This window comes from Ylistrum balloti, unplaced genomic scaffold, assembly GCF_031769215.1.
Source record: "Ylistrum balloti isolate Yb309-2 unplaced genomic scaffold, AGI_CSIRO_Ybal_v1 Utg370018, whole genome shotgun sequence".
Classification (NCBI taxonomy): domain Eukaryota; kingdom Metazoa; phylum Mollusca; class Bivalvia; order Pectinida; family Pectinidae; genus Ylistrum; species Ylistrum balloti.
Window position 1 is genome coordinate 1,092,678 of NW_026782087.1, and position 27,973 is coordinate 1,120,650.

A 27,973-nucleotide genomic window follows, 5' to 3' on the forward strand; every position below is an offset into this window, starting at 1 on the left:
TGGATTAAATGTCCTAGAAACAGCGAAGGTTGATTTAGTAGTCAGTAACTGACAAAACGTCATTATCTGGAAGCGGTGATGTGGTTCTATGGCATGAGGATGCACGTGGTTGGATTCGGAGTGTGGACAACCAGTTACAATGAAGCTCCTTTGATTTACTTCTCTTGATCATTGACACCAGCAAAAATGGATTTCATGCACCCACGCTATCAACTCTTGAAAATATCATCGCTGGAATGAGATCATCTGGATGTAGAGTGAGCTAAAAGCTGAAAGGGATTTGTTAGATCAACACCTATGATTAGTAATGGTTTTCGAATTATCACGTCATGTCGTGTCATCATTGGTAACTAAGACGTACCATATGTAAGATTATAAAAGAAAATGAGTTCACGGTCCAACCTGACTACGTTTTCCAACAGATTATGAAACTACAGCTAGTCAGTGCAGTGCATTTTATAAAACTACCAGTATATTTTGACAAATTCTATCAATCATTCTGAAACTTGGTATAAGACTTGTGACAGCTAGTATTATGCTTTTCAAGACGGTTCATTTGAACCCGACATTTATTTTCATTATTTTTATCTTGTCTAGAGGCGTTTTATTTATTTGTTTATTTATTAATTTATTTATTTGTTTATTTATTTAATTGTTTATTTATTTATTTATTTGTTTATTTATTTATTTATTCGTTTATTTATTTATTTGTTGTTGTTATTATTCTTGTCAGATCTCTTTCATTTATTTATGTCGTAACTATATCGTGAATTTTCAGTTTTGAAAAGCATGATTGATTCGACAGTTTTTTTTTTTTTTTTTTGAAAATTGAAATTAAACTTTCTGTCATTGTGGCATGTATTTTCGCTTTCTTGACAACAATCTTTAAGTCAATGATGATCAGGGCGAAACAATACCTATGAATCAGAAGAGCCAGGGAGGCTATGTTCACTTTTACAACTTTTGAATGTTGTTTACTTGGGCCTTATTATATTTAACCAGTCATGTGATCCCATACAAACTTCTAGGTCACTGTATCACAAGTAGTATTGCGGACTCCTCGATACATCGTTTAACCATGATGTAAAATTATAGTAATGTTAAAAGTCGACGGTAATTTGGAGCCTAGACAATGCTTGCGGTCTACACAAATAGGATTATTAACCTGTGTAAAACACTATCTCATAAGGACTGAACAGACTTTTTTTATTGATATCGATGGTTATAACACAACACGACACAGTCTATGTTTTAACTGTACATATTCATTGATGTAGACACAATATCGATAATTATAATTTCCCGCTTCCTCACAGAAGTAAAATCGATCAAATATGATACCGTGCAAGACGTGATCTTCGCGAGATGTAAATGAAAAATGGCTTCCAACGAGACTTGTATACCGGAGACAATCGAATAATCATGTGTAATGAACGAGAAGAAAGCCAAAAAATGACTTGAAGTGTGACACAAATATAATATAAACCCTTTATCTTTTAGATATGGGTTCTCACATTATCGATATCCTGCGGCAGGGGATATGGGCATCGTTGAGCGGAGGCTGGTTCTACGACCCCCATCAAAACATCTTCTCCAACACTTTCCATCTGTATCTATGGATGGCCCTACTCGTTGCCCCTCTGATCCTTCACCTTGTAAGTGATTTATTGCGGAACTGTCTAAAAGCTGGTATATGTCATGTAACTGATGTGCGATTGAACCATTTATAGTGAGGGTTTCTGTTTAGTTAGCGAGATCTATCAACTTCCTACTTTCATTCTGTCGGGCAATGATGCATACAATCACAAACATTCGTGCATGATTCATCCTCAGTGAAACCGATAAAGATTCAATTATCGCACAAACATGTCAATTTCGACTACCTATGTCATGTTAAATACATATTTAACTGGAAATCAGCTTCCTCTACATATACATTTGGCATCTCTGATTTTTAACCCCAGTGGCTAGGCAAATGTCTTTAAATTAATAAAGTGGCATAACTAGGAAGTCCAACATTCTGATTAAAATATGTGTATAATATGGTTCAATACCTGTGGTAACACTACATTTCTCAGCCTTGATACATATATATTCTTGTCTCAGAAGTACCACAAGATTTTTTCACATTGTTTTATGTGAGTTTTTTTAGTTGGACGCCTTATTGTATTAGGCAAGGAAAAAATTGTGGATAGACTTGAAATTGATCTGATTTTTTGTATACTTTAGCTATACATATATCTACTAAGCTATATTTCAACTTGTAAATGAAAACCTGATTTGATTTATATAAATGTGCAACCCTGGCCTCTGTTTGGCTTAGACATTTTGGACTTCTTCTCAAGAACCACTGGGTGGATCATGTTTAAACTTGGTACAGATGTTTTACACACGGTCCTGCACAAGTGTTGTTACATTCTTGTAACATTTTAAAATCCCCAGATTATTGACTTATATTCCTCAGGTGACCATTAAGGCCCCTTGGGCCTCTTGTTTGCTCAATGGTATTATTTGAATTAGATCATTTATTATTTTGTGCACATGATATAAAGTAAAAATATCACCTCCATAGGTAATTCACTGGAAAATAAGCCCCTCCTATTGTTACCTGAATGGTGGGATGTTAACAGAGATGAAAAATCTCTGCCGATTGGCGGATTTCCGCCTTTTTCATGACAAATTTGGTCATTTTTGAGATCGATGCAAATCAGGTGAGAAAATTTCAGGGGTGGAATGGGGGGTGGGGGTTAGGTATGTCTTGATGGTGCATTTTGTCTTTAAGCAATCTTCATCATCTCCGTTCTTAAATCCTTCGATTTATATGCCCTTATAAACTGTAAAATTAAACATCGAGCAGTTATGAGCACCAAGTTTCCGTTATTGTCAAATCGATAATACGAAGGAAGATAACTCTTACATCAGTCGAATGTTTGAAAGCTATAGTTGAATTAGAGATGAAAAATTTCCGGCGATCGGCAGATTTCCGCTTTTTCCAATGCCAGCCACTTTCATCTCTGTGTTAAGAATATGATTTTCTATCCATGTGTCATTAAGGTCTATTTGTACTTGTCCACTTGTTAAACTGCGAAGTACTTATTATCTTTTAGACCCTTGTCTCATCTGCACTAGTATGGGGATTGTACTGCTTGGTGGTTGGGTTGGTGTTTGCTATCCTGAAAGGTGTAAACTACCGGCTCCACTACATGTATGACACCACCGAGCTGACGGAGGGAAAAGATGAAACAGACAAAAAGGACAACAGTGATAAGGACAGCAAGACTATTGAACTAGGGTAAGATTGTCTTGTGCAGCTAATAAAAGCTTAAATTTCACAAAATAATTTGTATGAGTGACCCAAGGTTAAGAATTAATTTCAAATGTCATAATTTTGTGTTAGAAATAGAAGTGATGAAGGGAAATAGATATATAATGTTGCTGATGTCATTTCATGAGAGAGACGTAATTTTAAAGTCATGACATTAATTCTTGGAAACAGAATTTACACTTTGGTATGAAGCTTCGTGAATGTATATGGTAATATAAAAAATCATTTTACAAAACTGTTCATGATTTCGTTTGTCCATTCTAAGTGATGGTAAGTCAAGTGCGAAGGGTCAGGAAGAAATAGAGCTGCGTCCAATTGGTCGGCCCTTGTCTGTACAGCCAGGAACTAGTCATCATGATGAGGAAAACAACAACAGGGGAATAGTAGCAGTGGAACTGGACCTTACAAGGAGACGGTCAGATAGATCTGGTTTGTAAAATTAGCACTCCTGTTACCATTGTTCAACTGTTGCTTATTATAAATTTCAGCAAAACGTGGGTTTTTTGAGTCATATTTCATACAGTGTCTTAAAAAATAAGGGGCAAAGTTCTTAAGAGAACAATTTGAGTATAGAAACATATTAAGCATTTGAATTGAACATCATTTTTGTGATTATGCTGAAGACTTGGGTTACTTGGTAATTGGACTGTTGAAATATCTTTTTAAAAAGAATCATGGACTTGATTTCTGAGGTTTAAACTATCATTTTTTTTTCGTAATGCATTAGAAAAGAGGAAGACTAATGGACAGGCACCCCTGGCAGAGCTTGAAGCAGATGGGATGGATACACAGCCAGAGACTGATCAACAAGATAAAAATAAAAAATCCAAACTAGAAGTGCAGGAACTGACAAATCTTAAAGGTAGTATTTAAAATCAGCTGATTTTCATGACAGTACGTAATGAAATGAATTAAAATCATGCAACAAGTAATGATAAATCTACTCATGACAAAAAGATAAGATATTAGGCTATTTGTTATCAACAGAGTTCAGAATTTAGTGGTTTATCTTCATTATTCCAAATTTTCATTAACACATTTACATACTTCAGGTGCTGATGGAGAGAGTGAGAAAAATTCAATTCCATCTAACCAGAACACAACTAATTCTGCAAATCAGATTACTACAAAAGCAGATGTAGAGGTGAATCCTCAGGTATCTGATGGTGAGGTAGAACAGGGTGAGATTTTGGGACTTAAGCTCCGCGAGGACACTGATTCTGACCTATCACCTGATGCTGGATCCTGGATACGTAGACGTCGCAAAGCTGTCAGAAGGACAAAAAGTTCTTTGGAGAACACCTCCAGATCGACACCTCCAATATACGACCCAAGCATCAAAGTCAGTGTGAGATCATCACTTCCTCCCCATCAAAGATTCTCAATGCAGACTGTACAGGAGCAAGGACATTCTGAGACAGGTCTCATTAGGCCACACAGTGATCAAAACATTCTGAAGCGAGTGCGACGGTCAAAACGGCCAGGCGATGGTTGTGCTGTGGTGGATGTAGAACAAGACACAGGTTCTCGACATCATACACCTTGCTCTCTGTCAATGGAATCTGAGGAGACTCGTATCATACACAAAATGGACAGAGACAAGCCTAGAATTAAATGTCATCGCAGTGCATCAGTAGATGAATCTGTCAATTCCTCTAGATCAAGGGTTCATGCAAGGCCACCTTTGGAATCAGCAACATCTTTGGAAGCTGAAATCATGCTGAAACTTATTGCAAAGAAACAGACAGAAGAGGGTGAACAATATCAAAGTGAGGTTTCAAATGAAAGAGTAATGGAAATTCATGATGATGAGATGAACAACGAAAATAAAAAAGACAGAGATTCAGTGCCATCTTCACCACATTTTTCCAAAAGTACTGAAGTGCTTTCTGAAAATACAATTCAAGAAACCAATGTACTGACTGGCAGAAGGCCCCGACCTAGTGCTGCTTCAGTTGACAGATTGGGCACAAGGGAGAACAAATTAGAACGTAGCTTTACAGCTGGTAAACCACGTCGCCCAAAACGATCTAAAGACAGACCCTGTAGTGTAGGAGATTTGGAGTCTGTTCCAACCAGCTTTGTGAATGGAAGTGAGGTAGGCTCAGGAGTCAATTCAAAACCCAGAGACTTATCATTGACTTCAAGAATTGCACGGTTTCTACAGGGAGGTAACTCTGACAATTCTTCTAATCCCCAACAGGAAGCAGCACCATCTCAGCAAAGCAGCACAGTTGGTCTGGACTGGCTTTTCAGTACTGATAGTGACTCACTTAGTTCTGATGGGCGTAAGTTATTTTAGAAGATGAAATTTATTGAAAAGAAAAGTTTAATATTTAATTATGTAGTTTGTAATATCATGTTTATCGTGTATGCTCTAATATAAAATTGTTTGAATGTTCGTTTTAGCATGATTTCACTAAACACAACTGACTTAGGGAAAAATCCAAATCATGACATATTACATGTGACAAAATGTTGAAAAAGGTATATTCTCTACATGTTTATAAATAAAGCAAGAGAAGAATTGTGATTTTGTCTGAAGGTGTGGACGCAATTTTATATTTTAAACAAATCTGTCTATAATTACAGGGGAGAGTCCTCATTATGATGAGAAGATATGGTCTGACTCGTCCAGCACAATGACAAATGATGGGGACACCACTACTGTGGAGACAACTAGCCCAGAATTGCCAATTAACTACACACCCCTACCTGATAACGGCATCATCACAACCCCATCCACCCCTAGTCCAGATGAACTTGAGGCTATGAGGAGGCAGGGTGCTATCCCCAAAAAGTATCCCACGCGCCCACTTCCTGCTCTTCCGTCAATTCCTCTACCACCCACTGAAAGTAATTTTTTTTTTTAACAATTAAGATGCACCTGGGAACAGATATAATATTTTTTTTTCAGGTAGAGAGTGAAAATTTGCAGTGTCCAGTACATATATAGAATAAGTAATAAATAAGAAATGTTTCCAATTTCATTATTTTCTAATGTATGTATATTTTAGAAAGTTATAGACTCTCAGTATCTGGTACACATAGAGAATGATAATTTGGAAACACTTCTGATCAGTAGCATTTATGTTTTACTAATCTGAAGTGTTTCCATTTTTATTATTTTTTCCTGTATGTATATATACAGTAAAACTCACTTGTGTAGAACACGCTTGAATCAAATACTCGAATGAGTCAAATGTTTTGTTCAGTCACGATTTTTTCTCTTCTTTATCTAAATGAATTAAATGATTCGAACACTGCTGAATCAAATATTTCTTTTGTGTAGAATATATTTTTGGTCCATCTCTTCTAAATTCTACCGAAATTCCTTTTTTGTGGCAAACATTCAAGCATCACCTTGTCTAAGGTAAAATTTTCCTGGCTTCAGTCCGAATGGTCATTTTAGCACAAATCGACACTGTTTTTGCTTTTACTTTCTTATGTGCATGGTTTGTGTATATTAACTTATTTATTGCTGCCATGCCATGCTATAAGACTCCGATCTGGTAAACAAGCAATGAAAATAGGATAATTCTTCACTGCACAATGTCTCCTTTCATAAAAACACAGCTATGTCAAACCATTGGATAAGTTTGATATTTCATTTGATCATGTTGACTTCGATTTATTCTGTGTTTTACTGTTATGTATGTAGCTGATGCATTAACTACTCAGTTGTTACACTTGTACACCAAGATAACAACTCATTATTTCTGTATAACACTAACAGGTAAAAACGTGTTTATTTTTAACAATGTTACAATAATCAAGTCATTCACACTTTTGTTCTGTATCGTTTCTGTAATGTTGACAGATGCTACCAGTGCTGTTGAAGCCTGTAATCTATCAGTTGAAAATACCGTACATAACAATACATTATCTTTAGAAGGATGCCATCAAGAATTGACATTCAATGATATGATTGATAAAAGAATAGTCTTTTTTATTCCTGTCAACTACTTTAACAGTGTAAAGATAATGTGTTTCCTCTCCACAGATGAACCTACACCTAGTGCAGCTACTCCTTCATCAGGGGAGCTCTCTGATCCAGAAGATTTTCGTCGCAAGATTTTGGAGATCTTGAGTGAATCTTCAGACAATCCAGAACAAATCAAGAAACTGATCAATGTTGTTATCACCCAGGCTACAGGTGAGAGTTACATGGTTACTGAAAATCACAAGACGATGTGTTTTGATGAAAGGTTATTTATTTTTTATTTCTAGTCTTTGATGTGGTTTTAGATATTTAATAATGTAGCTGGATTTCATTTTGGACTGATATCATTTATAGAAAGACGAGGCAGTAGAGGCACTGACAGTCTCAGTGGAGATAGACACAGACATGGTACGTATAAAGTAGTTACTGAATGACACAGTTGTTTTGTACCTGAGCTTGTCCATAAGATATTTGTTTTATTATACAAAATGTACAAAGAAATAAGTTGGTATGTTTTCAAATATGTTTAAAATATAAGTGTAAAATATTGAAATAAAATCTTTCAGACAAAGAGAAGCATGACCCACATGCCACACCTCCTAATGCCCCACCCCCACTGACTGAGGACCAAGAGGCTCACTCATCCAAGTCTGCCACCCCAACTGAGGTTTCTGCTCTCCTACCTCTCACAAGCCAGATCTCTACTGGCTCTCGAAGTGGTCGAAAGTAAGTATTAGCTTTTCTGCCTCTAAATTTTGGGACGCTTCTGATGTCAGAGTTGCTGGAAATAAGTCTTAGTTCTTCTGCCACTTAGGTTTATGTTGCCAAAAGCAAATCTTAGCCTTTCTACCTCTTAGTAAATATTGGGTTTCATGCCTCAATTCTGTGGTCAGAATGAATCAAATTAATTCATAAGTCTGAAAAAAAAAAAAAATTTTTTTTTAATCAGCCTCTGTATCAGCTCCTAATACAAGGTTGTAACCATGGTTTGCTTATTGGTTGGGCACCTACCATTAACAGGGGAAAATCTAAACTGGATTGCTTTGCTGTAGTTCATTAATTCGTGTTTAAATTGAAAGTGGAGTCACTGAAAAAGTCAGATTTCACTTTGAAAAACTATATTTCTATATCAGTGTGAAAAGGCGCAGAGTGGACAGGACCAAGTCAAAGAGTCGTCATCGTCACAACACACCACCCCATTTGTCAGAATCAAGTGGCACTCAAAATGTCCACATGGCCACGTCACATGATGACACAACAGAGGGTGCAGTGCACTGGTTTAAGGATGACCAAGGTGGGTCATCATAAACATTTTCATTATGTTAATATATATTGGTTTGACTTTATGTTTATGTTCATTTTATGTTTAGTTTCTGGAATGAAGTTTCCAGCTGTCTTCAAAATGTCTTAATTACCGGTAGAACAGGCATATATTAATCATGTTTTCATATGTTAAATGCACAGAACTCTCAAAAATCTACAAAAGAAAATGATATAGAAGTCAACTCATAAAGAGCAAAATTCTGCGTACAAAAAATGAAAACTCCCCAAAAAACAAAAAAAAACTATAGAATGATTGTTTACTACTCTTTTATCTCGGATATGCACATACCTGGACTGGTCACCAGATCATTCAGGATATGCCATGAGATTTTAGTGTATTCATTTAACAGTCATGTATGAATGAAATTATAAATTGTGAGAGAAATAACAGCAATATATAAGCTGATGTTGGTATAGAAATATTGATTTGTATTTAGGTAATTGGTTGTCATACACATTTGGAGAAAACAGTAGTGGCGTAGCCTTCAACACAAATGAGACAATTGATGCCACAGTACCGTGGTCAGAAAAGAGGTTAGTTCTTTGTAGAATTTGTCTAAAATTTACTGTAAACGGACTGGAAACTCAAGTTATTAATTTTTTATGCAATACTGGAATTTGTTCTAGTTTTAATCTCAAACAATTTACCAAGATTTCTGCTTGAAACTAGCTGTGTTTTACAAATTAGTCAACATTTTTTCGCTATCATTGGTCCAAATGTTTCAACATGTTTAATAATGTAATAGTGTGTATGGCCACAATTGACTTTCTAATTTTACAGTTGGAGCCTGAGCGGCTCAGATTCTACTGTGATATTAGACTCACCGAAGGCAGAGACCAATAAGGATGAACCAAGTCTGTTGGACTCCAATGGGCAGGTTGTCCTCAACTATGTCAACCTTCCTGGTTTGGTGGAATCACATATGGGTATGCACAATCGTCGTACACGCATTCCATCAGTCTGTCCAACAGGAAGTTCTTCAGATTCTGATCTCCAAGACTCAGCATCTCATGATGGGAAGCCAAAACCTTTCTACAAATTTAAGCTGATTCCATTTTTATCAAAATACATCAAAGTCCATTTTGATAGATTGGCATTGTTAGCTTTATTAGATAGGTAAGTTCCGATTAACTTTCAAAGTTATGGCACTCTTCTAAGACTTAAAATTACTCATATCTTTGCATAAGTTTGAAGGTTATTTACCTCTTCATATTTGTATTATATATGTAAAATTCCTATTATCCTGCAGTAACTTTTGATATCCAGATATTTTAAAAACATGAAATTGTTAAACTTCATACTTAGAAAACATTTTTTAGAAGTAATATTTGATGTATAAAGCTATGTTATAAAGTGATTGTATAGGGTTTGTTTTTCATGTTTACAGGAATTTAACAATTATAGAGAACTTTGTAGCTGTGATAATATCAGTGGCTGTAGCTGCCCTAGGTGCCCTCGTCCTCAGCAGTAACTTCTACCACGACTTGTCTGTTTTCCTCTTCTGTTTTATTATTGCCAGTTGTCAATATTCACTAGTAAAGGTAGGTGTCAATATTCAGTACTAAAGATAAATGTAATTTACACTGATAATCCTCAATATTCACTTGCAATGTTAATATTAACTCCTAAATCTTTGCTGGTGAAGTTAAGGGTGATATACCATAAAACTATTATTGATTTCAAGGGTCTCAAATTTCAAATTTATTTTTTTTTTAATTGTACTCACAAAAACTACTAAAAATCCATGTAATTTTCCAACTTTATTATTTCATGGACAAATTGATATGTCAGGGTTCTCACACCCCATTTTGGGACTGGGGCCCAGGGCCCTTAGAATTAGGAAAAATAATGATGTTTTCCTTAGAATTGGGAAAACCTGGGGCCTTAATTGGGAAAAAAGATACTAATTTCCATTGGGAGTGGGCCGAATATCGGCCCCAAATCTGGTAGATTGAGAGCCCTGTATGTGGTTAACAAGTATATTCGTGGAATCAACAAAAACAAATCAGGAATGTTGCCTACATTTTTACCAGTAACAAACTTAATTTAACAGTGGTTGATATTCAGTATTTAATCTTAAGCATAATCTGTAGTTGTCATTCTACAATTGTCATTATTTACTGATAAAGATTAATACATAATGTGTCATCTACAGTTGTCAATGTTCATTGGTAAAAGGTATGGCTTCTATTATAAGAGAAGATATGATCCAATAGTTCTTGTCAACATCATTTGAATCAAGTGTTCAAAATAAATAGATCTCATCTCTTTTGTGTTTATTTTTGTGGCTTATATGTTGGTATACCAGGTCCTAAAAAAGTCTTGTTATAGGATGAAGTGCAAGAAAGTTACAGCATTTTTTACCAAGTATTTCATACTGATGCAGGTTATTTTTTGTCCGATTTGAAATGTATACATCTAATGGAATATTAACTGAATAATTACTGAAGTTTTTTGATATTTCAGAGTGTCCAACCTGATGCAGCATCACCCATGCATGTAAGTGAGATTTCTTTTGTACACAAAGTGCACTTACAACCAATTTGTAACAGAAGTATTTTGTATATTTATTTCTTATCGCTGTTCAACACTTGTCCTCATTTTTAATAAGTTTTGGAGAAAAGGTTATAAGATGTAACTCCAATGATACATATATACTCCAGACCAAGCGATAATGTTAAGTCCATTTTAGCTCTCCTAATCTCTGATTTGATGAGACATTTTCAACTGTACCAGTTTCAAAAGGCCAATCTCAAACAAATTTGGTGCGAACGATCCTCAACCATATCTTACGCTTGAACCAAGTGATTATGTTTACAGCCATTTTATCCCAGAAAAATGCAGTGCAAACATTGAAAGATCAATTCCATTAGTAAATGTTTCCATATGTTGATAAGATTTGTCTGACGATATCTGTAATGATCTCACCCACTGTGTGTTTCAGGGATACAACCGTATTGTGGTGTTCAGCCGTCCATTTTACTTCTGTGTGTGCTGTGGCCTTATGTTGTTACTGGACTATGGCCGACAATTTGTGCCCACCACCCCAACCTATGTCTATGGAGTGCCATTTACTGTTGCGTCCTGTCTCATTTTTGCCAGAGACTTTCTTCAGAGTGAGTAGATTTTAACTTCATGTATAATGCCAGTGTAATTGCAAATAAATTTCTTTCATGTTTTTCATGAACCTCCACAAGGGGTTCATGTTAAACATGGACGAATTGATTTTTTTTTCTTACTTGCATGAATTTTAAAAAAGTAATCGTCATTAGTGGCATATCTAAGTGTAATTTGTAATATGACACAAAGAAGGAAATTGTGTCATCAGCACCTGCAAGAGTCTTAAAATGGTACAGCATCATTTAGATGTTTGATTCTTCTGAAAGTTTATTGTTATGTAGGAGGATGCCAAAGTGTTAAAATGACACTGACAAATTTATAATGCTATGACTTTAAGTCATAATTGGGATTTGCATTAGAATTGTTGAAATTACCTAAATGAATTGTAGCGTATTCATATGCCAATACTAATGAGACGATGAGGTAGGAATTCATCCCACTCCTGTTTACAAGACTTTGTACCTTATTGATCAACTATAACATTCAACATCTTATCACTGTCCATTTCGTGACAAAAATATATTGCTGTGAATTATTGGAATCAGTCATCAATGTGATAATGTAAATTGTTTAATTTAAACAAAAGTTATGTGGTTGTTTTATTAGTCTCCCACAAGCACAAACCCTTTCCAGTGTAGACAGATGTAAGAGGAATATGGTTTATCATAACCGGGACTGTAGATATAACACATAAATGTATTTTCTGTTGGGTCCCCCCATGGTAATCAGGTTTAGAGATTTAACACACAGATAGGTGTTATTTCTGTTTGGTTGCCCCATAGTAACCAGGATCTAGAAATTTAGCACACAGGTAGATATTTTTTCTATTGGCTTGCCCCATGTTAACCAGGACTATCGAGATATTATACCTAGATAGATATAAGTTCTGTTGACTTGCCCTATGGTAACCAGGACTATAGAGATCTTATACCTAGATAGATATAAGTTCTGTTGACTTGCCCTATGGTAACCAGGACTATAGAGATCTTATACCTAGATAGATATAAGTTCTGTTGACTTGCCCCATGGTAACCAGGACTATAGAGATATTATACCTAGATAGATAAAAGTTCTGTTGACTTGCCCTATGGTAACTAAGACTGTAGGGATGCAATACAGACAGACACAAGTTTCGTTGTCTCACCTCACTGTCACCAGGGATGTAGAAATATATCTTTATATGTTACAGTATTTATCCTGTGTTTCCCACTCATATTTACACTGGGCCTCCTGCCACAAGTTAACACCTTCATGATGTACCTGCTGGAACAGATTGACATGCATGTGTTTGGGGGTAATGGTAAGTTGTGCTTTTAGTACATGTCATATGCAAGAAGGCCTTCTTTTTCACCTAAAAAATACATCTATTTACAAAAAGATTTTTGAAAAGTACAAGAAGATTAGAAAACGGTAGTGATCAATTGGAAATTTGTGACAAAAAGTGTCACTTTCATGATAACTGTCACTTTAGGTGTCCTAACAAATATTATCGATAAAATTTGTGTATTGCCTTATCAATTTACACTGAAAATGCTTCACATATATATTTATATACCACATTGACTTTAAAGATGAGACGTTCTTGTATTACCGCATGTGTTTGTTGTTAGGGGTTTTTTGGCAGGATTATAAGGTACATTTTTATCGTATCTTGTGTCTTTGCAACTGTTAGTTTGACCATTTATTTCTTTATAAGATGTTTAGTTACAGCAAACAGAGTTTTGTAGACATAAATTCTGTATAATGTGAAACGATAACTTGGTATATCGACCATCTGCACTGAGGTTTTACCATATATTACAGCTACGGTGAGTTTGGGGGCATCAGTGTACTGTGTGGTGCGAAGTGTCATGGCAGTCACCTTCCTGTATGGAGCATGCTTCCTTGCCATTGGAGTGAGTACTGACACTGGTTAAAAAGCTTTCAGTAAACTTTGTGTTAAAATATTCTTCGGTTTATATTACATGAAACATTAGGGCGTAAATATTTTGCAATTTAAATAAAGAAAAAACATATTGTTATATAAGTAATGTATTGTTGAAATTTAAAGCTCGTTTGACTATAACTTCTGTGATGTTACAATTTTACAGGTGGGAGCAGGAACAGAGCACCAGGCTTGTGATGACAAGGACCTGTCTCAGAATGTCGTGTTCTCCATTTTTTCTGCACTGCTGGTTGCTGTATCTTACCACCTCAGTAGAAGTGCTAGTGATCCCTCTGTTCTGTGGTAAGTTTCTTATTTCATGTATTTTTTGTTTTGTCTCCAATAAGAAAAAAGAAAAATATCAGGGGATGCTGTCTGTCAATCAATCAAACATTGTTTACAAGATCCATAACTTATTTTGATATTTTTTAATTTGAGCCGAACAGAGGGTTTGCTCAAGATATTGATGAAAATAAGTCAAAGTGTATATTAGATTAACCAGTGAAACCAGTAAATATATTACAGGACACTGACAAATCAATCAGAACAACTTCCCAAAATATTTTAAATAAGCTAGAATATTTGAAATAAGCATTCGAAATAAGCTAGAATACTTAGCATAGATAATACAATGCCCCTTGTCCTAATTGAACCATCTCAAAACTGATCACCTCTTAAAACTAAATGAAATGGCGATGTATGAAATAGTGTCCTCTGTATTATAGTATTAAAAAACTTTCCAATACTGATCCCATTTAACTCCAAATATTAAATTATCAAAAAAAATTACATATTTGTGGTTTGTTTGTGTAGGATGCTGTTGCGAGATCTCATGTGTAAGGAGAAGAAAACAGAGGGAGAGGAAGGAGACCTCGTAGATCCACTCCCCGAGAAACTCAAGAAATGTGTGGTATGTATATCCAGGATAAGGTGACGGGAGCTTTTTTTTACATGTCCAGTATTTTATGAGATATTGTCACCAGTGCTCATATAATTAATTATCTTTAAGTGAAGTCTTCTCTTTGTGTGTTATCCATATTGAAAAAGGATGTTTAGAGAGGTACAGAAATTTAACAGGGGAAAAAAAATCAACCAATGAAATTGGAGCATTTGGTTTGAACACAAAGAAGTACCACAAAACCCCACCTTTTTTGAGGAATTTATTTCCAAAGTGGTGGGGGGGGGGGGGGGGGTACACACATTCAGCGTGATGCTTCTGATGTCAAAGAAAACAAAAAAAGAAGTGCACAAACATGAAGCAGAATGATTTTCTTCAATTGTATTGTACCTATAATTAAATCAAAGAAGGTGATTAAAAGTCAGTAAATGAGATGAAAATGTATTTTGAAGAGAAAATTTTCAACTTTTTGACTTTATATCGTTGGTCTGACGTGTTTACTTAACGTTCTGATTTCTTGGCTTGACGAGATCGTTTTTGCTTGAATTTTTTGGTGCATGTCCTATGCAAGTAGAAGCATTTTTCATTAAAAGGATCTGTACACATTATTCAAGTTTTTACGATAATGTTATTTTATACAACTGAACGTGTACCCTGAAATGTTACAAGGGAATATTTCCATGTACTGGATACAGGGAAAGTTTTTTAAGGAGATATTAAAGGCTTTTTTTATCCACCTTTTCATGTCAAATAAAAGTAAGGTTTGTGGTATTAAACATCTTATAAACTTTTAAAAAACGGAGACATTAGAAGGTAGAGTGAACAGAGACATTAGAAGGTAGAGTAAACAGAGACATTAGAAGGTAGAGTGAACAGAGACATTACAAGGTAGAGTGAACAGAGACATTACAAGGTAGAGTGAACAGAGACATTACAAGGTAGAGTGAACAGAGACATTACAAGGTAGAGTAAACAGAGACATTACAAGGTAGAGTGAACAGAGACATTACAAGGTAGAGTGAACAGAGACATTAGAAGGTAGAGTGAACAGAGACATTAGAAGGTAGAGTGAACAGAGACATTAGAAGGTAGAGTGAACAGAGACATTACAAGGTAGAGTGAACAGAGACATTACAAGGTAGAGTAAACAGAGACATTAGAAGGTAGAGTAAACAGAGACATTAGAAGGTAGAGTGAACAGAGACATTAGAAGGTAGAGTAAACAGAGACATTAGAAGGTAGAGTGAACAGAGACATTAGAAGGTAGAGTGAACAGAGACATTAAGGTAGAGTGAACAGAGACATTAGAAGGTAGAGTGAACAGAGACATTAGAAGGTAGAGTAAACAGAGACATTAGAAGGTAGAGTGAACAGAGACATTACAAGGTAGAGTAAACAGAGACATTAGAAGGTAGAGTGAACAGAGACATTAGAAGGTAGAGTGAACAGAGACATTAGAAGGTAGAGTGAACAGAGACATTAGAAGGTAGAGTAAACAGAGACATTAGAAGGTAGAGTGAACAGAGACATTAGAAGGTAGAGTAAACAGAGACATTAGAAGGTAGAGTGAACAGAGACATTAGAAGGTAGAGTAAACAGAGACATTAGAAGGTAGAGTAAACAGAGACATTAGAAGGTAGAGTGAACAGAGACATTAGAAGGTAGAGTAAACAGAGACATTAGAAGGTAGAGTGAACAGAGACATTAGAAGGTAGAGTAAACAGAGACATTAGAAGGTGGAGTGAACAGAGACATTACAAGGTAGAGTAAACAGAGACATTACAAGGTAGAGTGAACAGAGACATTAGAAGGTAGAGTAAACAGAGACATTACAAGGTAGAGTGAACAGAGACATTAGAAGGTAGAGTAAACAGAGACATTAGAAGGTAGAGTGAACAGAGACATTAGAAGGTAGAGTGAACAGAGACATTACAAGGTAGAGTAAACAGAGACATTAGAAGGTGGAGTGAACAGAGACATTAGAAGGTAGAGTAAACAGAGACATTAGAAGGTGGAGTGAACAGAGACATTAGAAGGTAGAGTTAGACATTAGAGGGTAGAGTGAACAGAGGCATTAGAAGGTAGAGTAAACAGAGACATTAGAAGGTAGAGTAAACAGAGACATTAGAAGGTAGAGTAAACAGAGACATTAGAAGGTAGAGTAAACAGAGACATTAGAAGGTAGAGTAAACAGAGACATTAGAAGGTAGAGTGAACAGAGACATTAGAGGGTAGAGTAAACAGAGACATTAGAAGGTAAACAGAGACATTAGAAGGTAAACAGAGACATTAGAAGGTAGAGTGAACAGAGACATTAGAAGGTAGAGTAAACAGAGACATTAGAAGGTAGAGTGAACAGAGACATTAGAAGGTAGAGTGAACAGAGACATTAGAAGGTAGAGTGAACAGAGACATTAGAAGGTAGAGTAAACAGAGACATTAGAAGGTAGAGTAAACAGAGACATTAGAAGGTAGAGTGAACAGAGACATTAGAAGGTAGAGTGAACAGAGACATTAGAAGGTAGAGTGAACAGAGACATTAGAAGGTAGAGTGAACAGAGACATTAGAAGGTAGAGTGAACAGAGACATTAGAAGGTAGAGTGAACAGAGTGAACAGAGACATTAGAAGGTAGAGTGAACAGAGACATTATGAGGTAGAGTAAACAGAGACATTAGAAGGTAGAGTAAACAGAGACATTAGAAGGTAGAGTGAACAGAGACATTAGAAGGTAGAGTGAACAGAGACATTAGAAGGTAGAGTGAACAGAGACATTAGAAGGTAGAGTGAACAGAGACATTAGAAGGTAGAGTGAACAGAGACATTAGAAGGTAGAGTGAACAGAGACATTAGAAGGTAGAGTAAACAGAGACATTAGAAGGTAGAGTGAACAGAGACATTAGAAGGTAGAGTGAACAGAGACATTATGAGGTAGAGTAAACAGAGACATTAGAAGGTAGAGTAAACAGAGACATTAGAAGGTGGAGTGAACAGAGACATTACAAGGTAGAGTAAACAGAGACATTAGAAGGTAGAGTGAACAGAGACATTAGAAGGTGGAGTGAACAGAGACATTAGAAGGTAGAGAAAACAGAGACATTAGAAGGTAGAGTGAACAGAGGCATTAGAAGGTAGAGTAAACAGAGACATTAGAAGGTAGAGTAAACAGAGACATTAGAAGGTAGAGTGAACAGAGACATTAGAAGGTAGAGTAAACAGAGACATTAGAAGGTAGAGTGAACAGAGACATTAGAAGGTAGAGTGAACAGAGACATTAGAAGGTAGAGTAAACAGAGACATTAGAAGGTAGAGAAAACAGAGACATTAGAAGGTAAACAGAGACATTAGAAGGTAAACAGAGACATTAGAAGGTAGAGTGAACAGAGACATTAGAAGGTAGAGTGAACAGAGACATTACAAGGTAGAGTGAACAGAGACATTACAAGGTAGAGTGAACAGAGACATTACAAGGTAGAGGTAGAGTGAACAGAGACATTAGAAGGTAGAGTGAACAGAGACATTAGAAGGTAGAGTGAACAGAGACATTAGAAGGTAGAGTGAACAGAGACATTAGAAGGTAGAGTAAACAGAGACATTAGAAGGTAGAGTGATATTGAATTATTTTACAGAGTGAACGTCTACAGTCAGACCTGTTGGTGGTACTTGTTATCCTGGTTATTGGGTTTGCTGTCCACCTCAGCACAGTCTTTAGCAGTCCAGACCTACATGTAAGTTTTTTGTCAGTTCAGGCGACTCCAGCCTGTACAAATGTCTGCAGACATAATTGTTTGGAATATATAGATTTCTCTTCCCTAGTTTTATGGTATTTATGTTAATTTGTATTCTGAAACCTTTCTATAAATTGTTTTGAATTTGAGAATTTGATTGGAAAATTGCTTACTGATACTGTTATCTCTGCACATTCGTTTCAACTCATACTACCAATGTTTATATTAATCACCATGCTTTGTTGTGTGTGACAGCCCCTGCTGAGTGATATACTGTATTACATAGCCGCCAGTGTCGGCTTCATTGCTCACTACATCATTCCTATGCTACGTAAGGAGATGCCTTGGCTGTGCTGTTCTCACCCCGCCCTTGCCTCTAGAGAGAGAAACATGTTTGAGGTTGAAGGTTAGTCCCCATATCTGTCAACTAGGTGGAGCTCAGTGATAACATAAAAACTACTCAGTAACGCTGTATATATATTGAGATATTACCAACAGTTTAATTATCAGAATTGTTCAGACCGATTTTGTAACTTAATCTTGAAAGTATGTTGCTGAATTTAATAGACAATTATTTTACAATTTATATTTACAAATACTTGCAATACTAATTTATAAACCAGACCTTAACATCATATTTAACCATGGTTAAAAATAAAATATTTTATTAACAGGTGCTCCAAAGATCATGCTGTTTGAGAGATTCTATGTGTGGCTTCGTTTTTTCGAACGTAATGCCATGTACCCTGTTGTCTTTCTATGTGCCTTGACCCAGTCAACACCTCAGATTGTGTGCAAATTTGGAATATAGTAAGAACTTCAGCATGACCACATAATATTATAATATTAAAATTTGAAAAGATGTAGACTAAATGGTTTGGCAGAAATATATTTCCATGTATTTCTATTTTGGACAAAATTTTTTGATAACAGTTGCTGTTAATTTGCTACTTTTGATTATATGAGGTAATAATATAAATACAATAGCAGTAATGTAGATTTGTTGGGAGAAATACAATCAAACTCATTCTTGTTCATTATTTGAAAAAAAAACTGTTTAAAAAAATTGATCGTTTAGTTTGTGAGGTTAACAAATGACTTGTTAATTTTTCAGTGTGGGGCCACTTATCATTGCCATATGTGCCCTGAAGTTGCTGAGGTTTTCGTTTTCTGACACACCAAAGCAATACCTTATTATTACATTCACTGTGTTCTTCTTCAAGTACGACTACAGACATTCATCAGAAACATTCCTCATCGATTATTTTTTCATATCCATTATTTTTTGTAAGGTAAGTTATTTTCAGTCTTGGACATGTTTAACACTTTAACTTAGAAAAAAAAACTTACATGTTATTTGTGAAAATGTTGCCAATTTTCATTCAATTTTGATTAACATCTTTCAAATGTTTTATTTGGTATGGACATCAAAATGAATGTGTAATTTAATTCAAGAATCATTGATTAGTTCCTAAATGTCCTCTTTTCCAGTTCTGTGATTTGATGTTGAAGATGAAGTTTATCATTACCTATATAGCTCCATGGCAGATCACCTGGGGCTCAGCTTTCCATGCATTCGCTCAACCTTTCAGTGTTCCACGTATCCTTTGTATTGGTGCAGACAGTATAAGTCTGGGCCACAGTTGTTGCTCATGTAGTGGCAAGATATATGAAAACCATATCATTGACAGGAAGTCCTGGATAATAGCATATTGTTTGTATTGAAATTTAGATTAGGGTTGCCTAGGATGTTAGCAACTTTTCCATAAATTTTTAGAGTTGAAATAGTGGCAAGTTGTCCATTACTGGACAATAATTAGAGATTGTAAAATGTTATCTGTATACCAGGATAAAGAAGGGTATGCTAGTAACTTACTTAGTATGAATGTTTTTGAGTTGAAGGGATGGTAGTAATTTACTTAGTATAAAAATTTTTTAATGGAAATTGTTGCATGGTGTCAATTAACGGTTAAGCAGGGATGTTAGTGAGTTGTGAGCTATTAGATTTTGTTATGGTAAAGACTGACGCTGTTAATGGAGTGACTTATATCTCTACAGTATACATACAACATTACATGTCCTTGACCCTGTCCAGATTCTGCCATGCTATTTTTACAAGCAGGAGTCTCCTCCTTTTTCTCCACTCCATTAAATCCTTTCTTAGGAAGTGCTATATTCATTACGTCGTATATTCGTCCAGTAAAATTTTGGGAGAAAGACTACAAGTATGTATGAAATATAGATATTTTAAAGATTTGAAAATATTGATCTAAGAATGGTGATTTTTTAACTAAATGTATTCATAATGTATTATGGCTGATATGAGTTATGAAAATTTGTATGATATTTTGAAGTCTTTTCATCCACTACTCACTGATGTCAGGAGGATATTGCAATAAACTCTATCCATCCATCTGTCTCTCTGTCGGTACAACTATTATATACTTAATGTCCATGATTGTAACCTGTAACTGCCATATGATCAGACTAGCATGACTGATACAACTTGGAAGGACACAAGTACTTAGAATACATGTTGCAGATGCTGAATTTGACCTACATTTTATGCTTCAGTGACTAAGTTAAAAAACTTGAGATGTCGGTATACAGAAACATTAAAGTGCTTCATTGATGATAGATGATTAAGTGATGTTGTTTAACAGAATGATGTTGGGGATGCTGAATTTGACCTACACTTCATGCTTCAGTAATTTAAGTTCAAAATCTTGATGAGAAGAAATGCTCTATCCCTATTTCAGAAAGTAACCAACATTTATATAACACTTGCATGATGAATGGAGCCAGGTTCTTTCTACATAATCATAGTCTGAATGCTCAGGTGTATATGTTACAAACATTATCTAGTTTCCTGATATACCGATGACAGTGTCTCCTGTTTTATGCGATATATGTTATCAACTCAATCTTGATGAATAATGTGAAGCTTTTTTTCTTGACAGCACTAAACGGGTAGACAACACAACCACTCGGCTCTCATCACAGTTGGAGAGAAATCCAGGTTTGTTTTATAGCCCAACATATCAACTCTATGTAAATTTTTTTCATCATTTTGAATAATATCTTCCAAACATAGGGTTTTCATATGACCACTACAGGATCAGGAAATGAACTATTAGGTACCAAACTAAGAATGACCAAGGTTGGGTTCTGTAAATCAATTTATTTTAGGAAGTATTAAATTTCGTAAAAAGGTAAACGACTGCATTATTCATGAAAACATGATTTTGCAGTTACACCAACAAAAGTATATTGGCAATGTAGCTGCTTGCTAATAAACACGAAATATAATCACGTGCAAAAAAATCAGTGATTTACAGTATCAAGGCTTATCTGATAGGCCATGTAACCGCGAAACCAAGACAGTGTGCATATGGTGGCAGTTGGTTCAAGCTAGGGGTACACACTTCATTTACATTACAACTCTATGTTCCGTGTACCTAATTAAGTATAATTTTGTTTTGTAATTTTCAATATAAACTGTCAGGAGAGCATTGGCAGTATCATGTAATGGTGTTATGGTAATGGAATGATTTAATTTATTATAGGTGCTGATGATAACAATCTTAATTCCATTTTCTACGAGCACCTGACACGGTCACTACAGCACAGTCTGTGTGGTGACCTGATGATGGGACGCTGGGGAAATGCAGAGCAGGGAGACTGTTTCATCATGGCATCTGACTACCTCAATGCACTTGTCCATATCATAGAGATGGGCAATGGGCTTGTCACCTTTCAGCTGAGAGGGTTAGAGTTCAGGGGTAAGGCAGATTGTACTTTTCTTCAGGACTAATCAGTGCTATTTATCTTGAGGAATGTTGTTTCAGGTATCACTGTATTTAAATACCTGTTAATCACTTAGTTTTAAGACAGTAACGTCCTCCATTGTTACTACATGTGTAATATGACCTAGCAGAGCTGTGATTAGTTGAAGGTTCCCATTGTTAATTCAATTGTAACATGATAACTTCATGGTGGTTAATCCATTGTGATGTCATCAAAGGAAGAGAAAAAGGATGAAAATATTGCTAATTCAGATTTTTTGGTGGTCTGATTAATGGCTTTTCAGCAAATGATTGTAAAAGTGTGATTGTGATAAATGGAATCTTTCACTAGTTTCCATTTCATGTGAAACTTGTTTTAAATTATTCCTTTGAGAGTTCTCATAACATGTGTATGTACCAAGTCAATGAGGATTTTAATAGTGTATGTTTGTACCAAGTCAATGAGGATTTTAATAGTATATGTTTGTACCAAGTCAATGAGGATTTTAATAGTATATGTTTGTACCAAGTCAATGAGGATTTTAATAGTATATGTTTGTACCAAGTCAATGAGGATTTTAATAGTATATGTTTGTACCAAGTCAATGAGGATTTTAATAGTGTATGTTTGTACCAAGTCATTGAATATTTTAATAGTGTATGTTTGTACCAAGTCAATGAGGATTTTAATACTTCATATATGTACCAAGTTAACAACAATTTCAGTAGTGTATGTATATACCAATTTAATGAGGATATGTTAAGATATGGGAAACGTTGTTTGGTTTGTTGTTATGGTATGTGTATGTACTATATTTTTAAGTATGGGATCTTATATGGTTACAGGAACTTATTGTCAGCAGAGAGAAGTGGAAGCTATCACAGAGGGAGTGGAGGATAATGAAGGTAAGATATCATACACAGGGGGGGGATAACTCGGTGATAGCCGTTGTATTTACTACACTGATGGGGAGGACAAACTCGAATAATCTTAAAAAATTATCTAAGCGGCATGGAAAGTTGTACTAGGTTTTATTGATAACGTGTACAAAATAGACAAGACTGATTACAGGTGTGACAGCGTGGTTGTAACCAACAGACCACTGAGGCAGACACTGACAACAAGTGGACAGAGGGAATTAAGAATTTCCTCAATAGACATGACACAGAAGGAATGTTCTGTTGAAATCAGACGAGAGTTGTCTGGAGAAAACTTGATACAATATATGTAATACATTTGACAATGTGTATTGTGTTTCAGGCTTTTGTTGTTGCGAGCCAGGCCATCTACCTCATTTTCTGTCACTGAATGCTGCCTTCCAGCAGCGATGGCTGGCATGGGAAGTGGTTGTTACCAAGTATGTCCTAGAGGGCTACAGCATTTCAGACATCAGTGCTGCATCCATGGCCCAGGGCTACGACACACGCAAAATGCTCATCTCTTACTATATTATGGTTAGTTACAAAATTAGTCTACTGTTACTTAAAGGGCACAGAGAAGACCATTATTAGAAGGAAAAATAGTTTCACATAGTTGACAAAATTGGGAAATTGATCAAAATTATACATTATGGACTTTCAGTACTCAAAAGTTCTTTGAAATAAAACAATTGTGATAGACATTCAGAAATGTTGAATTAAGATAAAAAAATTTTGTTAGAAGGTCATTGAAAACAGAAATATTAAAATGTGCTTTAAAAAAAATAAAGAATATTTTAATTTCATATCTTTTTAAAGTACGTCATCACTTGTAGAATGTAGAAAAATGTCAATCTTACATTACAGAGCATTATATACTACATGGTGCGTTCACCACGCCTTGAAACATGGCTACAGATGGAGGCTCTTGTGGATGCAATGAGGTCGACAACAGATGATAAATATGTGGATGTGGACCCAACTTTTGTCCTTCTCATTGACGAAGATTATGACCCTAAACTCAAGGGCATTTCCAGAGAAAAGTTTTGTAGCACCTATCTTGACTGGATCAACTACTGTGTCAGCCGCAGGGATAAGGTACACAGAATTTATAGTGTAAAATCCAAAGATAATTGGTGTGTTGATGATGTTGTGCCCCTGTCATGTTTTAGGGGCATCTTGTGTTGCCAATTTCCATTATGTCCTGTCTAATACTATCCCATCCCATCCCATCCCATCCTATCCCAACCTGAATCAATATCATCTCTCTAGTTTGTGTTTCAAGGTCACGATTACTATAGAAATTGCTTAAACACTGATACTTATACTGTCTAGTCAGGATTTTTTAAGAAGAAAAGTATTTTGACTATTAAAATGATTATATACATGTATATTGCATTTTGTATGTCTTGTTCTTTGTTCGGTAGTCTCTGGACACTGCCAAAGACTCCATGTTGGTGTCGCTGTGTTTCGCCTTAAGTCTGCTGGGCAGACGGGCGCTGGGAACTGCAACACACAACACAGCTTCATCCAGGTGAGTCATTCACTCAGCTATGTGATCACAGAATACCTTTCCAAACACTGCATGGCTACTAAAAGATTATCATTAAAATACTGAAGAAGTTGGTGCCTGCCAAGGGCAATCAAGAGCTCCCCTTCGTCTACTAAAAATATCAGCAGACAATAGATAGAAGTGATGTAGAGTATAAGTATCATCTGTAATAACTGCTTTTCTTCGATAAAAAAAAAAACAAAAAAACTTGGTATTGATATGCACTTTATTTTCTTTCTTTTTTTCTTTTATTTTCGAGGAAATAATTTGAGTTTGTATATATAAACAGTTCCTGTTTCTAGAATTAAAAACTACAAGTATAGATTATTAAATGGTCTGTAACAAACTAAATGAAATTATTTGGTTTTTAAATTACTTGTAGTAAGTCATGATGATAAAATGACAGCAACCTTATGAAAAATATTCCTTAGACTGTAGAGTGGTTTTAATGTCTGACATATTTAATTCTCTTGTTTTGTAGTATGGACTTTTTCCTGCATGGGTTACATGCACTGTTCAAGGGTGACTTCCGTATCACATCACCCCGTGATGAGTGGGTGTTTGCTGATATGGAGCTGTTAAGGAGAGTTGTTGCCCCTGCTATAAGGATGGCCCTAAAACTACACCAGGTAAGGTCATAATTGTTTCTCGGTCAAAGTTTAACTTCTTTGAGATATATGTTTAACCTCTTTTTATTGGTTCCTCTTTAGAGCCCGAATGATTTGAATTTTTTTAGTGGTGTGACTGTTCTACTTCTTGTTTTAATGTGCTGTTTGATCTTGCTGATTAAAAGTGTTGTGTACTTTTTACATACTGTTTTAAGGTTTTTTTTATTTGACTACTGAAGTCTTTATCAGACTCCTTCCTGTGTTAAGATGTCATGTTTTCACAGTGTTTTTTTTTAACTATTAAAGGACTACTTCCTGTTCACGGATGAGTATGAAGACAAACCAACATTGTACTCTGCCATCAGTAACTATGAACAAAACCTAGTCATCTGTCATGAGGCCGATCCAAAGTGGAGGAATGCTGTTCTCTCCAACATGCCTTCACTGCTGGCTTTCAGGTATGGGAATGTCTTACATGTCATATATCAATGATCAACAGGCTGTCAAATGTTTTACCTTATGAAAGCAGAGCAATATTCGTCTAGTCTTGTTAATACATTTATATGTTGCTTACAGACATGTGTTCGATGAAGGACTAGATGAATACAAGGTCATCATGCTCAACAAGAAATACCTCACCTTCAGGGTGGTAAAGGTGAGACATGTAATTTCATATACTGGAATAACAATGCTTCTTATACTATAGAATACTTCTCAGGAATGTTCATGAGTGTGTCATAAATTTTATATCGAGATTAACGGATAGAGATCAATTAAAGGTATTACATCAATGATACTGCAGTTAGTAGGAATTACTTTTGTGAGTTAGATTAATGTTAATAAGGCTGCGTCAGCAACAGACTGAAATATTCTAACACTCTGTATATGTTCTTGTTGGCACACTTATTTTCCAGGTCAACCGGGAGTGTGTTCGTGGTCTGTGGGCTGGCCAGCAACAAGAACTCATCTTCTTACGAAACAGAAATCCAGAACGAGGCAGCATTCAGAATGCTAAACAAGCATTGCGTAACATGATCAACTCTTCCTGTGACCAGCCCATTGGCTATCCTATCTATGTTTCCCCTTTGACAACTTCATATTCCTCCACAAACACACCACTTGCATCCATCATAGGTGGAGAGTTTATCCTCGCTAATGTCAAAAGCTTCTTCCAAAACTTGTGGAAAAAGTGAGTATAATGATCTTAGGACACCAATTTATCTATATAAAGTGAGAATTCACTGAACAACCACCTGAAAATTGAGGCCACGCTGCTAGGATAGACACTTTCCTAAATTCCAGTTATTTCTTCTATAGGATGCGTTATGGAATGGCATTTTCCTTCCATCTGTCATGAACTTCTATTTGCCTGGAGATCTCCTCTCACAGTTTTCAACAAATCTTTTTTAAATTTGGTAGACTTAATCACCTTGACATGAAGTTTTTCCTGTGTGTCAATGTGGAACTTGGTAGGCTTGATAACAACAATATGCAGTTGTGTTTTGGTGAATAACATTTCGATTGAAAAGTATTTAAGTCTGTTATTTCCCTTTGTTCTTTTCAGTATTTTAATCTTGTCCAGAGATTTTTTCAGTTTGCCACCCATCTCTTTAAAACTTGGTATGCTTTACCATTAGAATATACAACACTGTTTTCCCTCGTGTCATTTTTTTACGTATCATCACCATTGCCATATTTGTATTCTTTTCGATACAATAAGTGCTGAATATTACTTTGGCATGGAACAGATGTATATTGTGTATCCGCATGGTACTCTTGTCTCTATGTCTTTGTATTGGTCACCTGGGTAACCGACCATCTTGCTTTCCTGTATAATGACCATCTTTGACAGTTTTAAGGTAATTTGCCCCATAATTGCAACCAGTCACTTGTCGAGCCATGAACAGCTTAACATATGTCAGGCATTCAATCTCTACTTTGGCTGTGAGGGTGCTATCATCGATAGTTTGTTTACTAATCAGGGTATTGAAAGGTCAGAATTCTAGCATTTGATCACTTTCAAACACTTACACTCGCATGTGAGTAAAATAACATCAGGGCTTTTGATTTTCTTTGGTAACATGTGAAGTTGATAGCAGCATGTATGGCTTCATCTGTTTTGTAGCAATGACAAATTTGTTTCAGTTGATATATTCTCAGACATGATTACTCTCATACGCTTGATATTCATATGTCATTCTCACCAAATTCATAGGAAATGTCATGTACTGCAATTAAAACAGAAAGTTGAATTAATCCAATGCAGTATTTTCCATGTATTAAAATCTGTCATTAAGTATTCAAGATTGTTACTGTTTATAAGGAGTTCAAAGAGTTATTACAGATCTTTCAAGTAAGATCTGTGCTGGAGGGATGTGTGACATTAAGTCTAGTATCCAGTTTATACTTTAGAAATCAATACAATTTGGTGTTTAATGCAGAATGCGTCGGCGATGTGGAGCTACCTGTGCTGGCAGCAGCTCTGGATACTCGGAAGATCTACCATACTCGCTCAGCTGTTCCCCTGCAGGAGCTGCAACAGCCCTTGGCAGTATTGGTAAGTACCCTTTATGAACATGTCTCCATTTGACATCCTCAAGTGTCAGAAAGTACTGAATAACCAGAAAAGTTCAGAAACAACTGCACCATCTGGTATTTAATTATTATTTACTTTCGAGAATAGGTTTTCTGCATTTCTGTCTCTGATGAAGAGGAAATGTTACAGACAGAACATCTAACACATTTTATCTACCCTGATAATCAGAGAATAGTATTTATACAAGCTACCATACCAAAACTTCTACTCACACTAGATTTAATTGTTGTCTTTTTTAAATGTTAATTATGTA

General features: G+C 35.7%; 1 protein-coding gene across 1 annotated transcript in view; it reads left to right on the forward strand.

The window, feature by feature from the left end:
- The first annotated feature begins 1,502 nt into the window (after positions 1 to 1,502).
- The window catches only part of LOC132548578 (pecanex-like protein 1), a 33,672-nt gene continuing 7,201 nt past the window's right edge, over positions 1,503 to 27,973 (forward strand). The window contains exons 1-36 of the mRNA XM_060212440.1: positions 1,503 to 1,655; positions 3,108 to 3,292; positions 3,591 to 3,754; positions 4,053 to 4,187; positions 4,378 to 5,613; positions 5,918 to 6,181; positions 7,329 to 7,481; positions 7,623 to 7,676; positions 7,835 to 7,994; positions 8,402 to 8,562; positions 9,029 to 9,125; positions 9,373 to 9,708; positions 9,980 to 10,133; positions 11,059 to 11,091; positions 11,537 to 11,708; positions 12,902 to 13,012; positions 13,516 to 13,607; positions 13,803 to 13,939; positions 14,450 to 14,546; positions 18,163 to 18,261; positions 18,517 to 18,667; positions 18,936 to 19,071; positions 19,376 to 19,553; positions 19,753 to 19,861; positions 20,357 to 20,486; positions 21,222 to 21,280; positions 21,828 to 22,043; positions 22,893 to 22,952; positions 23,308 to 23,501; positions 23,832 to 24,062; positions 24,392 to 24,498; positions 24,998 to 25,145; positions 25,431 to 25,582; positions 25,701 to 25,779; positions 26,039 to 26,313; positions 27,566 to 27,681. Of these exons, the coding sequence (XP_060068423.1) occupies positions 1,503 to 1,655; positions 3,108 to 3,292; positions 3,591 to 3,754; positions 4,053 to 4,187; positions 4,378 to 5,613; positions 5,918 to 6,181; positions 7,329 to 7,481; positions 7,623 to 7,676; positions 7,835 to 7,994; positions 8,402 to 8,562; positions 9,029 to 9,125; positions 9,373 to 9,708; positions 9,980 to 10,133; positions 11,059 to 11,091; positions 11,537 to 11,708; positions 12,902 to 13,012; positions 13,516 to 13,607; positions 13,803 to 13,939; positions 14,450 to 14,546; positions 18,163 to 18,261; positions 18,517 to 18,667; positions 18,936 to 19,071; positions 19,376 to 19,553; positions 19,753 to 19,861; positions 20,357 to 20,486; positions 21,222 to 21,280; positions 21,828 to 22,043; positions 22,893 to 22,952; positions 23,308 to 23,501; positions 23,832 to 24,062; positions 24,392 to 24,498; positions 24,998 to 25,145; positions 25,431 to 25,582; positions 25,701 to 25,779; positions 26,039 to 26,313; positions 27,566 to 27,681 (6,334 nt within the window). The remainder of the gene's footprint in view (positions 1,656 to 3,107; positions 3,293 to 3,590; positions 3,755 to 4,052; positions 4,188 to 4,377; positions 5,614 to 5,917; positions 6,182 to 7,328; positions 7,482 to 7,622; positions 7,677 to 7,834; positions 7,995 to 8,401; positions 8,563 to 9,028; positions 9,126 to 9,372; positions 9,709 to 9,979; positions 10,134 to 11,058; positions 11,092 to 11,536; positions 11,709 to 12,901; positions 13,013 to 13,515; positions 13,608 to 13,802; positions 13,940 to 14,449; positions 14,547 to 18,162; positions 18,262 to 18,516; positions 18,668 to 18,935; positions 19,072 to 19,375; positions 19,554 to 19,752; positions 19,862 to 20,356; positions 20,487 to 21,221; positions 21,281 to 21,827; positions 22,044 to 22,892; positions 22,953 to 23,307; positions 23,502 to 23,831; positions 24,063 to 24,391; positions 24,499 to 24,997; positions 25,146 to 25,430; positions 25,583 to 25,700; positions 25,780 to 26,038; positions 26,314 to 27,565; positions 27,682 to 27,973) is intronic.